Source organism: Colletotrichum fioriniae (assembly GCF_027942845.1).
Source record: "Colletotrichum fioriniae strain IMI 355084 chromosome Unknown scaffold_2, whole genome shotgun sequence".
NCBI lineage: Eukaryota > Fungi > Ascomycota > Sordariomycetes > Glomerellales > Glomerellaceae > Colletotrichum > Colletotrichum fioriniae.
The window spans coordinates 3,463,537-3,478,578 of NW_027076838.1; the positions used below are offsets into that span (position 1 = coordinate 3,463,537).

Sequence of the window (15,042 nt, forward strand, 5' to 3'; positions counted from 1 at the left end):
CTTTTCCTTTGCCCTGGCCTTGTCCTGCCTCGTCTGCCCTGGCCTTGCGTAGCCTTTTTGCCTGCCCTGCCTTGCCTTGCTGCCCTTGCCTCGTCCTCCAGCGCAAGCACGACGCAAGCACGCAGCATCGACAGGCACCCAATGGTCCACGGATACTGCGGTAGTACAGCAGCAAGGGGGAAGCCGTGAACGACTCGCGCACCGTCTCGTCTCGGACACTTGCCCCGGACCTTGTTCTCTCTGCGAATATCCGTACAGATTCTCAACGGATACTTGTGGCTTCGCTGCGCTCTCGGTTCTGTTGCACTTCTGAACCACAGATCAGCATCCCTCGTGTTTTGATCTTCCGACAGCCGCACACCTCTAGCCGCCTTTCGATCGTACGCATCATCGTTGCGACTCTTTTGAACCCTCGCATCTAGCTCCAGGTTCGACGTTCAACTTTCCGACAGCCGACGCGCCAACTGCTACACGCGATACCGCGCTTAGGACGATCTGTTCTCTTACGTGCACCAGTCCCTGCAGCGTAATCCGAATCCCGGGCACCCTCCAGCGCCCCCGTCAACGACGATCCGGCTTTACAGTCAACTTGACGTGATCTCATTCTGAGCTTCGCTTCACTATCGACAAAGCGCTCACCACTAAACCCAGATTCATTCGTATTTGAGCTCTCCCGTCTAACAGGTCGCACGTCTTTTCAGAGATACTTGCAAATCTCCCAAACCGTATCCTCGATTTTATCAACCCAAACGCCTGGCTCTATCCTCTGTCGTGAATCCCCTGCGATTCGTCATCGATCTCGAAGCTTCAAGATAGCGCGGCCTCGAGGCACGGCACCTCGTTTCCCCGTCGCATCCTCAAGCGCACCCAATGCCGCGATCAAGTTTCTCAGATAACCCCCTGCTGCGGGTATCGCGGCCTGTATCGGCCTGCTCGCGATGTGAGTTGTCATGGTTGCGGCTGACTGCTTGTGTTCATGCGAGGCTAATCGTGCCCCACAGGTCGAGCTGCAAAAGTCAAGGTAGCTATCCTTCCCCCGCTGCCCAGCCTGACGGGCTCTTGCTGATGCATACTTGAATTCTCTAGTGTGATGGCAAGCTTCCAGCCTGTACTGCCTGTGAGAAGGCAGGCCGCGAAAATGAGTGTTCCTCGGCAAATGATCAGTTCGCTAGAGGCAAGGAGAGAAGGTTGGTCAGCCCGTCATGAGATCTCGGACGCCTAGTATTAACGGAGACTCAGTTATGTAGCGGCTCTGGAGCTTAGAGTTGAAAAGCTGGAGAAGCGGTTGGCGTTTGCGAGATCGCGCAAGGCATCGGTTAACCTCCACGATGTCGATGAAGCGACGGCGGCTCCTGCTGACCGTAAGGACTCTCTGGCCAATATTCGAGCCGCGATCCACCGGAAAGCTGCCCGTAAAAGGGAGGACTCGGATGTCAACGCACTTGTATCTGACTTTGGCTTCCTGTACGTCCGTTCTTTTGGCCCCGCACTCCAAAGTGCGTGCTGACGTTTGCCAGATCCGTCAACGCAACAACTCGCGATTTTGAACCATCCGTGAGCGGCATGACGTTCGCCCGCCTAGTGCTGGCTGCCGCAACTAACGATGAGGTACCGGATCCGACGGAGGACAGTTTCCCAACCAGAGCAGAGGCCTTCGCCACTGTCCAGTATTACATGGCCAACATCTACTCACTATTCCCGTCCTTCTCGGAGACTCATCTACTCACCGTCTTGGACGATGTCTATCAGCAAGACGAAAAAGTCAAGGATAGGCTCAAGGATGCCGACTTCTGGCTACTATACATGGTTCTTGCTATCGGATATGTGGCTCAAAGCAGAGATAAAAATGACGACTACTCTCGCCGCGGTCTAGACTTCGTCGCTCGCGCCTTGCCTTTTGCTGATAAGGCGCTGATGCCTGGATATCCAAGCCAAATTCAGTCGCTCATCCTCTTCACGCAATACTCAATGCTCGACCCTGGCCATTTCGACAGCTGGTATCTGATCGGATTTGCGAGTCGTGCTGTGGTTGACTTGGGATTCCATCAAGATCCGCCGCAGCTCCAGGTCCCTGATAAGGCTGCTCTCGACCTTCGGAGGAAGATGTTTTACTGCGTATATGCACTTGACCGGTAAGTTGGTTGAGCCTAGATAGCATACCAGATGCAGCTTGCTGATACCAAGGACAGGATGATCAGCATGGTCCGCGCCAGATCCTTCTCCTTCACAGATGATTCCATCAATGTCGAGTATCCCAGCAACTCTGGCTTGACATCTGGGCCAATTACTGGTCCCCAATCAGCAGACTCGGCTTTGGTCCTGTTCCAGCTTCGTCGACTCCAATCCGAATGGTATCAAACACTGTTCCAAGGAGACGCAGCGCCACTTTCAGATGCTGCCTCCTTCATATGGCAGATGTGCCTGGAAATGAGAGAGTGGCACGAGTCTCTGCCTGAAAACCTGCCCTCGGGCATCCGCGAGTTCTTTGAGCTTGAGCTGAGATACAGCTATATTCACTGCCTTGCGCCTAGCGACCGCCAGCCGCACCTGACCGACTACACTCGCAAACTAATTTTTGAACATGCCATTGCATACATGAACACAATTCACAGTGTCGTCCATGGCTCTGTCAACACGGCGTTCTACTCCTCCCTCGACGCTCTCAAGGTCTTTTTCGTGGCAACACAGTTCTTCACCGTCTTCAACGATAAGCGTGAGCTGCTTATATCAGAGCAAAGAATCATTCCACCCATCACTCGTCCAGGCACCGCGCCCCCGCCACCTCTACCGCATCGACCTGCCGGTGGCGAGGATAGTTTGGACAGGAGCATGCGATGCTTGCAGCAGGTTGTGGAAACACTTGCAAGATACTCTCAGCGATGGGATATTGCGTTGCAGCTCAAAACTACATTTGAAGGATTGTCATCAGAGTTGTTCTCCTGGCTTCAAGTGCGTCGGCAGATGAGAGAGCAAGGGCAGCTGCCCCAACAACACCAGCAACAGATGCAGCAACACCAGCATCAGCAATCGCCTCATCAACCGCAGCAACAGCACCAGCAACAACATCATCAACAACAACCACTCTACCACCCGCACCAACAGTCATCGCCCATACCCCATGGTCCCTCGCCGCCACTTGGTCAACATCCTCAACACCCTCAGCATGCCCAACATCCATCCTACCCGCCGCCTCATCCCCATCCTCAGGCCCTCATGGGGCAACAGCAGGTGTCGATGCAAGGCATGATGCAGCAGCAGCTTCAAGGGCAACCAATGATGCAATATAGATGGGTCGGCGACGGAGGCGGGCAGATGATGCCTGGTCCACCTGGGCAAGGCCCACCAATGTGAGCCACATCAACGAAGTCATTGCGCAATGCTCGTTGAATACTGGAAACGAGACGGATACCTAGGCCGGAGCAGCACATTTGTATTCCTAGATTATAGAGATGGTACTCCATCACAAGAGTTTTCTCTACAGCACAGTACTGTGTCAAGCCTACCTGAATTGTATGCCCTTGTGACGTGCAACTTTCCGTACTCGATGAAAGTCGTGATGATGGCATGCTGCCTTACCTATACTCATCACTGAATAGCCTTTTGCGGCGAAATTGACTGTCAATAATTCGTGAGCTTTCCCTTTAGTCTTTTCTTTGTCTCGACCCTGTTTTGGCTCCCCGCTTTGCGTTCTTCTATTGTCTATGTCCAGAAGGGCAATCAAAGGGAGAGGACGGTGATGAAAGTGCTGATAGAGCTAGGTTTATGTGTAGATGTACAGCACAGAGGCCAGAGGGGTGACCAAGAAAGCCATTGGGGCCATGAACCTCAGGGCATAACTAATTAATCTGCCCTCTTTCCTGTTCCTTGGATCGTTGCAATTGAAGATGGCGTGAGGAACCACGATCCGTCTGGCATGGACTACAAGGATGCGGGATGGAGGAAGAGTCATGGGAGAGACGTCCATCGACGGCGTCAAATAGACTGACAATGAACAAAAGTCTTTGGTCGAAAATAACCTCGATGGACGGTGCCATCTTGCCGCCTGAGGACACTTGATAAAGAGAAAGTCTAGAAATTGCCGAGTTGAGTACGGATCGCCTGGGGTTGCCTGCATATATCGAAGGTCTTACCAGTGAGCCTAATCCCCAGTACTATATAATACCCACTTTCATTATCCTTTGCCCAGTATATCTTTCTTCACTATGACTAAGATTAAACCAAGATGAAGGAGCCGAAAATTACTATATACTGATATTACTAGTCGTATTCGTCCTAAGATACGAGAGTGCCCGTGCCGCTGAGCGTTAACGGATATAAGTACTATTAGGAGTCAGAAAGTTAAGTAAGGTGCCGTTTACTACCACGACTTGATACTACCGTTCGTATTTAGGCACAAATACGAGCGTATTGACGAGAGTACACGAACGCAAGCACGTTTAGAGTAGGGAAGTTAGGTTGACGTTTGGTGGGATCTTGTATTCTGGAGAGTGCGAACATGGATTGGGGAGGGTGGTGTAGCCCGCGCGCAGCGGTATCATTCCAACTTCGGATCAACGATGTTCTGAGAACGATAGATGTTAGAAGAACTAGTACTGTGCCGTTACAGAAGGCATTTGTATATACACGAACGTGAATATATTTGGAGTAGTAAGTGAGTTGACATTTGATAGGACCTTTGGGTTGAGGAGAGAGCGTAAACAGATTGGGAAGGGTGCTATAGTCCGCTCGCACAGCGATGTCGTTTCAACTTAAGATCAACGGTGAGCTGATGACGACCAATGTTGGAAGAATTACAGCGGTACCGTTGATGAGAGCGCTTGAAAAGCAATCTCAAGCTAGGTATATATATTTATGATGCCTTGAGGTCTATGAAGATACAGAGTGAGAGCGATCTGTAGTTTGTTTGCGCTGTAGTCGCATTCCAACCTAGATTGATAAGCCTTGGATGAAGTCATTTCACATGGTACCCAGCCAAAGGTGTTTCAATCACGACAACTTCAATTCCGCAATCTGGGGTATAATGCGACTGGGTCTGAGCCTCTTTCGTGCCGATCCTCAGTTCTCTGATAATAATACATCAATCCGCATTACTCATTACTCCTCTGTCCAACTCCAATTACTGCCATATTTCATCTCTCAAACAGCCTCCTTCCTCTCAGACTGCTGAATCTCAGCGCCCTCCTTATTATCAAGCGCAGAGTGACCGTGGTGTCCCTCCTCGGGTCCGACCCCCAACATTTGCGCGCCCTTCTCGGTGTGGTTGGCGCCGCCGAACAGCTGGTCCATCTCCTCGAGCGGGATCTGCTTGGTCTCGGGGATGAGGAAGTAGACAAAGATGCCGAGGACGATGTTCATGGCCATGAAGAAGAAGAGGCAGTTGAGCCCCTCGTTGGCGAGGAAGGTGGGGAAGAATTGCTGGAAGATTGTGTTTGCGACGTTTTGCATCTGGGAGCACATGCCGACGGCTTGGGCGCGGACGTTGACGGAGAAGATTTCGGCGGTCCACATCCAGGTTGTTGCGCCCCATGTTGGCTTGTAGAAGAAGATGACTTGGGAGATGTTAGTTGAGAGTACTTAAGGAGAGACGTTAAGAGAAAAACTTACAGAGGAACAGCAAAAACACAATAGAGATACCGACGGGCTCGCTCTTTGTTCCGTCCGCTGCAGTAGGAGTCTTCATGCCAACGATTGGGACGATGAGCATGCACAGGGCCATACCAGCCGCACCGACGAGGAACAACCACCGACGACCGAAGCGATCGGCCGTCCACATGGCGTTGAGGGTGAAGAAGATACCCATGGTGGCGTTGAGCGCGTTGATGAGGTTAATCGTATCGGTTGACGGCCAGACCTTCTTGTAGATGGACGTCGAGTAGGAGTTGAGGGTACCCTGGCCGGTAAGCTGCTGTCCGACGTTGAGAGCAAAGGCGAGGTAGAGGCGCTTGCGGATGGAAGGGTCCTTGAAGAGGGCAGTGTAAGAGCTGCTGATGGCCTCCTTCTCGTACTCGATGGCCTCGCGGATCTGGAGGAGCTCCTGCTCGACCTCCTCCTCGGTGTCGCGGATGCGCATGAGGGCGGCGCGGGCGGCCTCGACGTTGCCGTTCTTCTGGATGTGCCAGCGCGGAGACTCGGGTTGGAAGGGGAGGGCGATGATGATGAGGATGGGGACGAGCATCTGGAAGATGACGACCATCTTCCAGTCCCACTCGCCGAGCTGTTCGCGGCGCTTGGAGCAGGCGTACTGTGAGAATGTGTTAGAATGGTTTCTTATGTGCGGGAAAAAAAGAAGGGAGGGGACCATACGTTGATCCAGTAGGCGATGAAGGAGCCGACAGAGTAGAACATTTGCCAGCAGGCCATGATGTGGCCACGGATCTCAGAAGGGGCGACCTCGCCGATGTAGACTGGGCCGGCGGTGAGAGCCATACCCTGGCCGAGACCGATCACGACACGGCCGGCGATGAAGACGCCGAGCTTGTGGTGGGGGGTGAAGGTCTGCATGAGCGTCGCGATAATGGTGACGAAGCAGCCGATGGCCATGCCCCATCGACGTCCGAGGTAATCGGCCTGTGTTGAGAGGTTGTGTCAGTCCTGGCTCTGGCTGGTACTACGTCTGATGACATGAGAGTATGTGCTTACAGTGGGACCACCGATGAAGAATCCGGCAACGATGGCGCCGATGGTGTAGGCGGTGTTAACGAGGCCGATGAGCTGGGTATCCTTCTTGAGGTCGACGTCGACCCAGGCGAGCCAGTTCTTTGAGCCCTGGAGAGAGTTGAAAACGGAGGCATCGTACCCGTAGAGGACCATGCACATGGCCGCCATCAGGGAGATGTACCAGTTGTACACTCTTTTGCCGGACGGAAGACCCATCTTGGCGGACTCTTTTGTTGGTGAACTTGCTAGAGAAAGATAACGACGCCTGTGTGGTAAGAGGAGGGTGTTATCGACCTAGAGAAGAGAAACTGATTGAAGCAACTCCGGCAGAGAGGTAAAGAGCCAAGGAGGGAAGAGAGAGAGAGAGAGTCGTTCGATTCAGGAAGAAGGGGAGATGGGAGGTCGTCTTTAAAACCTTCATCTCAAAGGGCACACCATACTACGCTATACCCGGTCTCTTTCTCTCAAAAAGTAACCTAAGCCGTTCAGATAGGGATCCCCGCAAGAGTTTAGATTTCCCCCAATCCTTTCCCCCAAATCCCTCATCTCACACCCCCGGTCCCCCTCATTCCCCGGTCTGACTACCCGCCAAAAAGATGCTGGGCTCGAACGAAGACGGCTGGCTGCCGCTACTTTAGAATCAGATGGCGAAAAAGAAGAGCAACCAACCGAGAAAGGAGGAGGGATTCGGGCTGGCACCCGGCATCTTTCCCCATAATTGTCGAGGGCCCCAGGCCTAGCGCTGGTTCCGGGGGAGTGGAGAATGAGATGGGGGAGTTTGGATGGCATGGTTGGATGGGTTTGGTTTTTTGCACACCGAATGCTGAGAGATACCTAGTTTAGAGCCGGGTTTCTGTCTTGTTGCATATGACTATCCGTAGGTACATACATGTAGGTTAAGCCCCCTTGCTTGAGTCTGTCATAACCGCCAGGTAAAGGGCCGCAGACACTGTCGAATGCGATATCTTCAACCACTCTCTCTTCGGTTCGCTTGCAAAGCCTACTATGTCGTTCAAGGACAAGACAACCCAAGGAATGCGGCGACAGAACGAATCTCTTGGCGCCGCGCCGCGTGTGGCCCGCCGTGTCCGCCTCTCTTCCCCAGAGACCCCCAACCTTTTCAACAATCCTTGCTCGACTCTTGTCTCCGCGAAAGGGCCAAAGGGGAAAGCTAGCCAGCCGGCTAGTCCATGGAGAAGGGGGGGGCGTCTGAACCTGCGGAGAAACCCCCAACTTTGAAAATTCCACCAATGGTAATTTCGCCTGGAGATTCGGCTTCACGTACGTATACGCCCTCCCTCATCCCTCAGGACATAATTTCGATCACCGCGTGGTGGCTGGTCTGGGCAAACGCTTGTTTTCCCTTCGACTCGACTCGATTCGACTCGAACGAGTCCACACGTCCTCGTTTCCCCCGTGGGCCGTGAGACTTGTTTGTGCAGTTTGCAGAGTGACAAGGCGGAGCTACCTTCGAGTTCGAGAAGGAGGACAGTGACTTATGCGACTGACTGACAGCCAAGCCCGCCTTATCGCACGTCCTTGACGCGTGCGCTTCTCGCTTCAATGTCTACTGCGTAAGTAAGTGGGCTTCGTTGTCGATGATGGCCCTTGGCGCTGCACATGGCCGTCAACGTTCGTCGTCGGATTGCCGAGTCCCGTATCTGGACACGCCTATCCGTGGGGCTGGCTATGTGTGTGTCTCTCTCTCTCTTGCAGACTGTGTCTGTCAGTTGTTTTCAACACTCCTTCTCGGTAGTCTGTATCTCGGATTGAGAACTACCGTTCATGACGAGATATCACCGATGCAATAACTCAACCGGCGCATGCAATGCTGAACTGAATCCGGTCGGCTCTTGAGTCCTGCGCGCGCGGGCGACCGCGCCGCAAACTACTGCCCCCATGCCAAGCGCGTTCGGGCTTCCTCCCTATAATTCTGCCTATGAGAGGTTCGCATGTGAAGGGCAATGTGTTCTGTTACGCTAAAGTCTGTTGTCACCACATCCCGGCCCTGGGTCAAGTTTATCTTGAGAGGAAGGACCCATTTCTTTCTGCAGCGTTCCCTTGATGCGCAGCAGCGCAGGAGGCAAAAAGAAAATAGGCCCAGGCTTGCAGCCTTCCGCGCATGAGACGCCGGAGTCGTTCCGCTTAATCTCCAGAGTAAATGACATGAGGGCTGCTCCCGCGCCGTTTCACGGTTTCCTTGACTCGCCAGATGAGTGACCAGAACTCTATCCTTGAGATTAGTTAGTGTCATTTAAGGCATCTCCAGAGACCTACGCAGAGCTGAAGGGTAAGAAGCTCAAAAGAAGACAACACAAGCTTCAGCCAGCGCGAGCCAAGAAGAATAGGAGCACACACTTGTTCAATACCGCCCTCCTTCGATGATTATCCAAGAGGCCATCAGAGAGCCAAGCCTAGCCATTCCGCGATTCCCGCGTTGGCACTGCAAGCCACCCGGCGCCGCCAAGAAATACCAAAGTTGAACTCCCTCGGCCATATTCTGCTTTTCTGGCTGCTGATGACAGCTTCTTTTGAACTCAGGCTTTTGGAACCAAATACGCCAACGGCAACCTGCCGCTAGCTCAATCCCAAGGGCCTGGGACCCAAGGAACGCGGCGAGTAATGCAAGTCTAAGATCACCTGTGCTGCGAGCAGTGAGCACCCATGACTTCTCTCGATCGTTGGGAAAACTCTCTATCCCATCGGCATAGATTCGAACTCTCCAGGAAATTGTTCAGGAAATCAACCCATTCCCATCTTAGCACTAGCACCGACTGCCATCGTGACTCCAGGTCTCTCTCCGCTTCATCTCCCCCGGACCCCAGAAATCACCGTGCCGCAATCCGGAGTCAAAAGGAAGGAAAAAAGATAGTCGAACCACTGGAAAATCCGGAGTCCCCAAACCACACTATGGAATATTTCAGCTAAGAGTAAGCCATGATCTATTCCAACCCGTCAAACGAGGCCCAAGGGGACGGGGGACCCGCTCCCCCCGCGAACATGATTGATGGAAGAAATAAACATTCCCCAGACGGCCCCAGATGGGATGGGAAGAGGGGCGCGACGCCGCCGCGCCGCCGCCGCCGTCGTCGCCTCCTACACAAGGATCCTAAAGCGCACGACAGCCTTTTGAAAGGATCTCGTTGGCGGTTGGATGCGCGCACGCCCACGCTAAACACCTAAGGCGCGCCGCGGGCGGCCGTTCTCGCCAGGGTTTCTGCGGGTACCACCTGAAGGACTGCTGGGGGTGTTGTCTAGCCTAGGCTGGACTAGGATATGTACGAATAGGTAGTTTGTCGAGAAGGAGGTGACACTTTGGCAAGAGGGTTGTGTCAGTGAAGCCTCTTTTCGTCGACGAGTCCGAGTCTTGTCCTATATTCCTACGCATCCTCAACAAAAGAGACTAGTGAAGCTGACGCATGCTACATGTCTGTGGCATGGTTGCCGTTCGTACCAGACGGATGCGGAGATGGGGAGTTTGATAGGATGCCGAGAACAGGAAGTGTTTGTCCAGGAGTAGCTGAGGTGGCTCTCGATCGTCGTGTTTATGTGATTCCATTAGCTTACCGAGAGGACGGAACCCGACGAAGGTCCAAACCCAAGGCTACCCTACGTGCCTCCGGAAACCTACCTGGTACGCCGGACCCCAGCATCGTTCTCGGACTTCGGCACCGGTTGCACACCAACTTTGGTCGCATGACGGGAGGGAGGGCGTGGTTGGCTCGACCAGGGCTTCTTCTCTTCTTCGTGTAGTCATTTGGGAAGAAGCTGAGCTACTATGGCGTTGCGGATGTTCGTGTGACCAGTTTGAGGAAGCTGGACTCGCGCCGCTCTTGTTCTCAGCAGTTGAGAGTTTTCTCGGCGCAACTGGCAATGGCTTCCTTTCTCCTTGGATTGATCTCTCTACCTGCTGTCTTAGGAATGGTCCTACTAAGTTTGAGCAGCTCAACGTTGCTAGAAGTTCCTACGAACAGCCCCCTCGAAGCAGACCTGTTCGTCAACAGGACCCCTTTATTCCGAAAGCTCATGCGAAAAACGAAACAGCGACGAGTTTCTTCCTTCGAAAGCGATTTACCACTTACGATGGACCCGACGACTTTCGAGACGATATGAACACCTCGGTGACCCTCAAAGCCTGCCCATGCATAAACCGTCGGCGAAGCCTACTGGATAATTTTGATACCCCTTTCGAGACACCTGAGTTCGACGACTCGCTGAATATCATTACGCCTTGACGTATATCTGCGAGTCATAGTCCGTGATCGAGGAGCATCTAGTTGAAGCACGTAAGTTATGCAAGTCTAGTATACAGTGAACCGCCGTCTTGATTGCTACGCCGTATCTTCTCCATTTACTGAGGAGTAGTCTCCAGACATACCTCGGCCTCGAAAACGTTTTCGCGATTAGACGTTCGCATAAATGCCTGAAGCAGGTATCAACGAATCACCATGTTCTCTCGAAAACTTCACTTCAATCTTAGCCTGCCCAGCCCTTGAGATTTACATCGTCAAAAAGCGAAATCGCTAATGTTGGCCAAGTAACATGCTACGAGAAAGAAAGTAAATATTTCGGGCAATGGCAACGATAACAACAGCACAAGGAGAGAGATGTGAGATCACCGTCTGCCCGCATAGCCCCTGACTGTGCCCTCCACGACTAGCCTCAAGTCGCCGTGAATGAGTTCTATAGCCACTGTCCTTGCTGTTTCAAACGGATATATGGATGCATCGAAAGTGCATAGGGTGCTAAGGGGCACGCATGCGAATGTTGGATTATTTGACACATTTGAGTAAATCATGACACCTGATCGCAGTTTGCTGCTGAATGTCGCCAAGGACAACTCACTGTTGATACGGGATACAATGAATCTATCCTAATTCGCTTATCCAAGTCGAGTCGTCCATCATGCAAGAAACCATGATCCTAAGCGGCAGTATCAATCGTCCGACTGGTCTCATTGATCGCTAGGTTGGCCAAGCCACTGACACCAGCCTCTTCATTGACAGCCTCCTTGCCCTTCTTCGAGGCGGTCTTCTTCTTGCGTTTCGCGGTTCCGAGGCTGACTGGCGGCGCCTCGATAATCCATTTCGCAATGGCGGCTGCGCGCTCAGTAAGTATAGGATACTCCCTTCCATCGTCAACACTCCAACGACGTAGCGCAGAAGAGGGTTCAGTAGTCTCAAATCTCCCATTCGAGCTATTCTTCAAGCTCATAAGGTACTCGTGATCCTCCTCTGAACGCTTCTGACGAGCAGTGATGGCTGCACGAAGTGTAACTTCGTCGACAACTCTATCGTCATCGAGCGCGTCCATGATAGCCTGCTGTCGAACTCTCTCCTTCCGCTGCTCCTCAGTCTCGCCAATGTCTGGTAACGTGCTGGCATCCCTCGTTATAGCAGCGGCTGCAAGGGCAGCGGCTTTAGGAGACGAATGGGAACTGTCCTGCTGTGCACCAACTGGTCCATCAAGAACGGGGAGCGGCGCCGGAGCACACAAAAGTTCCCAGGAAGCACTCATTTGGATCCAATTCTCTGCTCGGCGCAACACCTCAATCCAGTCTGCCCTCGCTGGGGACCTACTAGCTTGGAAGAGCGGGTAACCGTCAGCAAGTCGAGCGAGGCGGGCGACCATGTGTGCGTGGCGTAGAAGCTCCTTTGTAGAAGTCTGCACCAAGCAATGACATAGCAGTAGAGAATGGAGGGCCTCGGTCAGCAGGGGATGATAGGTAATAGTCTCATAATTGTTCGGCTGTACAGGCCCTGATGAGCGGACCAAGTCCTGGGAAGGGTACGGCGGAATGTCTGCAGGTGGAACAGCAGCAAATAGCTCAGACAAGGCAAACGCCTTGTAGGGAGGGATGCTACCCGAGTCCGGAACACGAGGATGGCGATAGCCTTGTGCGGCGAGATTTACTTTTTCAGTAAAATCCCGGGCGACCTTCAGCGGTTGATCCGGCGTGTAGTGGAAGTTTGACAGATAGGCCATGTAATCCCGCAGTGCCTTTCTGGCGTACGTCTTCACCACTTTCCGTTTCTCCAGCCGTATGTGCGCTGCCTCCTTGTCCGCCGCCGCAGTTCCGGGATTCTGCCCATTAACTTTGTCTGAATTGGTATCTCTGTTCGCTCCACTCGTCAGACTAGTTTCTCCGTTCGCAGGAGTATCAGGCAGACCAGCGGCTACATGTTGGCAAGCAATAGTCAAGTACGCTCCAGCTCTTTGAAATAGCAGCTGTGTTTCCAAGCTACTGGGTTGCTGGTCCTCGGTGAGGATGACATCGGGACTTCTTTTGGACCCCGTCGTCAACTCGACTTCCCGGGAAAGTGGTGCTCCATGTGGTGGCTGATGATAGCGCTGCACTTGCAGCGCAAGACTCAAGTCTGAAGCCGCCCCCAGGTAGTCATCCTTGAAAATTCGGACAGTCGCTCTGGTTCGCAGAGCCTCGGCTTCGGTCGGATGCGCCGATATGATGTTGTCCAAAGGCGCTAGACTAGTACACTCGGCCAGCTGTCGCGAGGGTATCTTCTCGTGGAAAAAGTGAACGTATTTCGCATCGGGATCGTCTCTGCTGCGTTGCAACACTAGGGAACCAATTTCTTCGAGAGTCGAAGCACCTTGCATGGTAGCGACGCTGCAAGCGATTTCATCCAGACGATATGCGCGGGCGAGCTTCTGGCTCGCCTGCTCTCTCATGCGAAATTTCCGCTCTTTGCTCAGTTTTGTACCGTGACCATTCCCCACGCCAAAGCCTAACGATGACATGTGTCCATTAAGCCCGCCATGTACGTTCGTCAAGGTTGGTGTTGCGATGTCGCTAGCAGCGCGGACAGCCAAGTTAGTTGCTTCATCAACCAATCGGCGAATCTTGAGAAGGTCGAAGAAGACGGCGGGGTCGATCGGACGGGGTACCGGGGTATTGTAGTTGATGTTCGCAATGGTTTCGAGGATCTCAATGGGCATCTGGAGCCATGGGCCATGAAATGAAGAGATGAAGCGCCAATGCCTGCCGCGCAATATGTCAGCGAGCTGCGATCCAGGGCAAAGTATCGTCATTCATGCTAGCACGGCGCACACTGCGCTGGTCGCCCATGTTCTCTGTAGCAAGTGCAAGACCAAGTAAGGTGGCAAGAGGGGGAACAGACTTATTGCGACATATTATGAGCGCAGGAGCAGTATCGGGCGCTGCGTTAGCCGATCGCCTGGAGACTGAGTTTTTGGATGAGCCATTGGAAGAGGATTGTGATGCGCTCTCACTCGACACGCCGTCGCCAACATCTTCAACCGTAGTCTGCTTGCCCTTCTTCTTTGCCATTGTCTCCCGCGCGAAACAAGACGGCTTTACTGCGAAATGAAAGAATGAATGGCGGCGCTGTCAAGACGGAAAGCACACAGGGTGGTTGACCAGTTTCCCTTGAATTACAAGGTAGACTGGACTCGAGCGATGATGAAGGTGGGGAATTATCGTCCAATTGATATTGAGCTCATGGTAGCAAAATTGTTTATTCCGATGCAAGTAATCTCGTGTTTCTCGTGTGTGGTTGTCGTCGACAATGTTCGTATTGCTACCGTTCCTGCGCGAGGTGCGCGACTGCTTGGCCGCCGCTTTCCTTCCATTATTTGTTCCTGAACAAGTTCGATCTTTCCTTCCCTCGACACATCGAGGGGCACCGAGGGAGCTTGACTCACGTGATGACTCGAACGGTAACGTGACAGATAAGATAAGCTTCTTGGCTGTATCGATAAGCATACCAAGGGACCTACCTCTCGGGCTGTCAGCACCTAGGTACCTTACCTCACCGTGCTCACCTTGAAGAAGTAAACTTCCCTGCGCGCAACTTACACCAGAACTCCAATCCGAAACTAGGTGCGATATCTGGAATCCATCAGCAGCATCTGTCAAACAACTGGATCGATACACGAGCTAGTAAAATCGAATCTACCCTGCTGCTAGGTGGCTGGATACTCATCTCCAAACGCTACCTGTAGCATGCACCCGCCCAGCTCAAGGCATCTTCGGTCTGAAGATGTTTCATCTCAACGTGGGATTCTGGCATGGCAGCTGTCGAAGCTGATGAGGGGCAAAGCTTTGGTGTTCGGACTCAAAGCCCAACCGAGCCCCGATGGCATCTTTCGATGAAAATCTGTTGTAATTACTGTACGCTTGACGTAGGAGACCGAATGCGTCGGCCGTGCTTGGCTTCGAGGACCGGGCTCACCACACATAAGCCTCGCATGTGCATCGCCAAAGTTTGGAGGATCTTTCTGTCACTGTGACACTTGCAGATGAGGTAATTCGTTTCTTGTTGAACTTTGAAACTAATGAGGAACTTTTGTTCTCGTCTGCTGCGCCAAGCCCCTCCCAAGATCCTCGGATTCTCGGACACAGCT

General features: G+C 52.9%; 3 protein-coding genes across 3 annotated transcripts; 1 reads left to right on the plus strand and 2 right to left on the minus strand.

Moving 5' to 3' along the window:
* Positions 1–1,563: 1,563 nt before the first annotated feature.
* N0V96_002743 (uncharacterized protein) lies at positions 1,564–3,351 on the plus strand (the record flags this gene model as incomplete). The annotated part of the gene is made up of 2 exons (XM_053187208.2): positions 1,564–2,132; positions 2,190–3,351. The coding sequence occupies 2 exons, from the start codon at positions 1,564–1,566 to the stop codon at positions 3,349–3,351; spliced, it is 1,731 nt and encodes a 576-aa protein (XP_053054712.2).
* Positions 3,352–5,136: 1,785 nt separating this feature from the next.
* On the minus strand, positions 5,137–6,873 carry N0V96_002744 (uncharacterized protein; the record flags this gene model as incomplete). Its single annotated transcript, XM_053187207.2, has 4 exons — positions 5,137–5,549; positions 5,605–6,241; positions 6,304–6,567; positions 6,640–6,873. 4 exons carry the CDS (start codon positions 6,871–6,873, stop codon positions 5,137–5,139), a joined length of 1,548 nt encoding a protein of 515 aa, XP_053054711.1.
* A 4,707-nt stretch (positions 6,874–11,580) lies between these two features.
* Positions 11,581–13,614, minus strand: N0V96_002745 (uncharacterized protein; the record flags this gene model as incomplete). The annotated part of the gene is made up of 1 exon (XM_053187206.1): positions 11,581–13,614. The coding sequence occupies one exon, from the start codon at positions 13,612–13,614 to the stop codon at positions 11,581–11,583; it is 2,034 nt and encodes a 677-aa protein (XP_053054710.1).
* Positions 13,615–15,042: the final 1,428 nt, after the last annotated feature.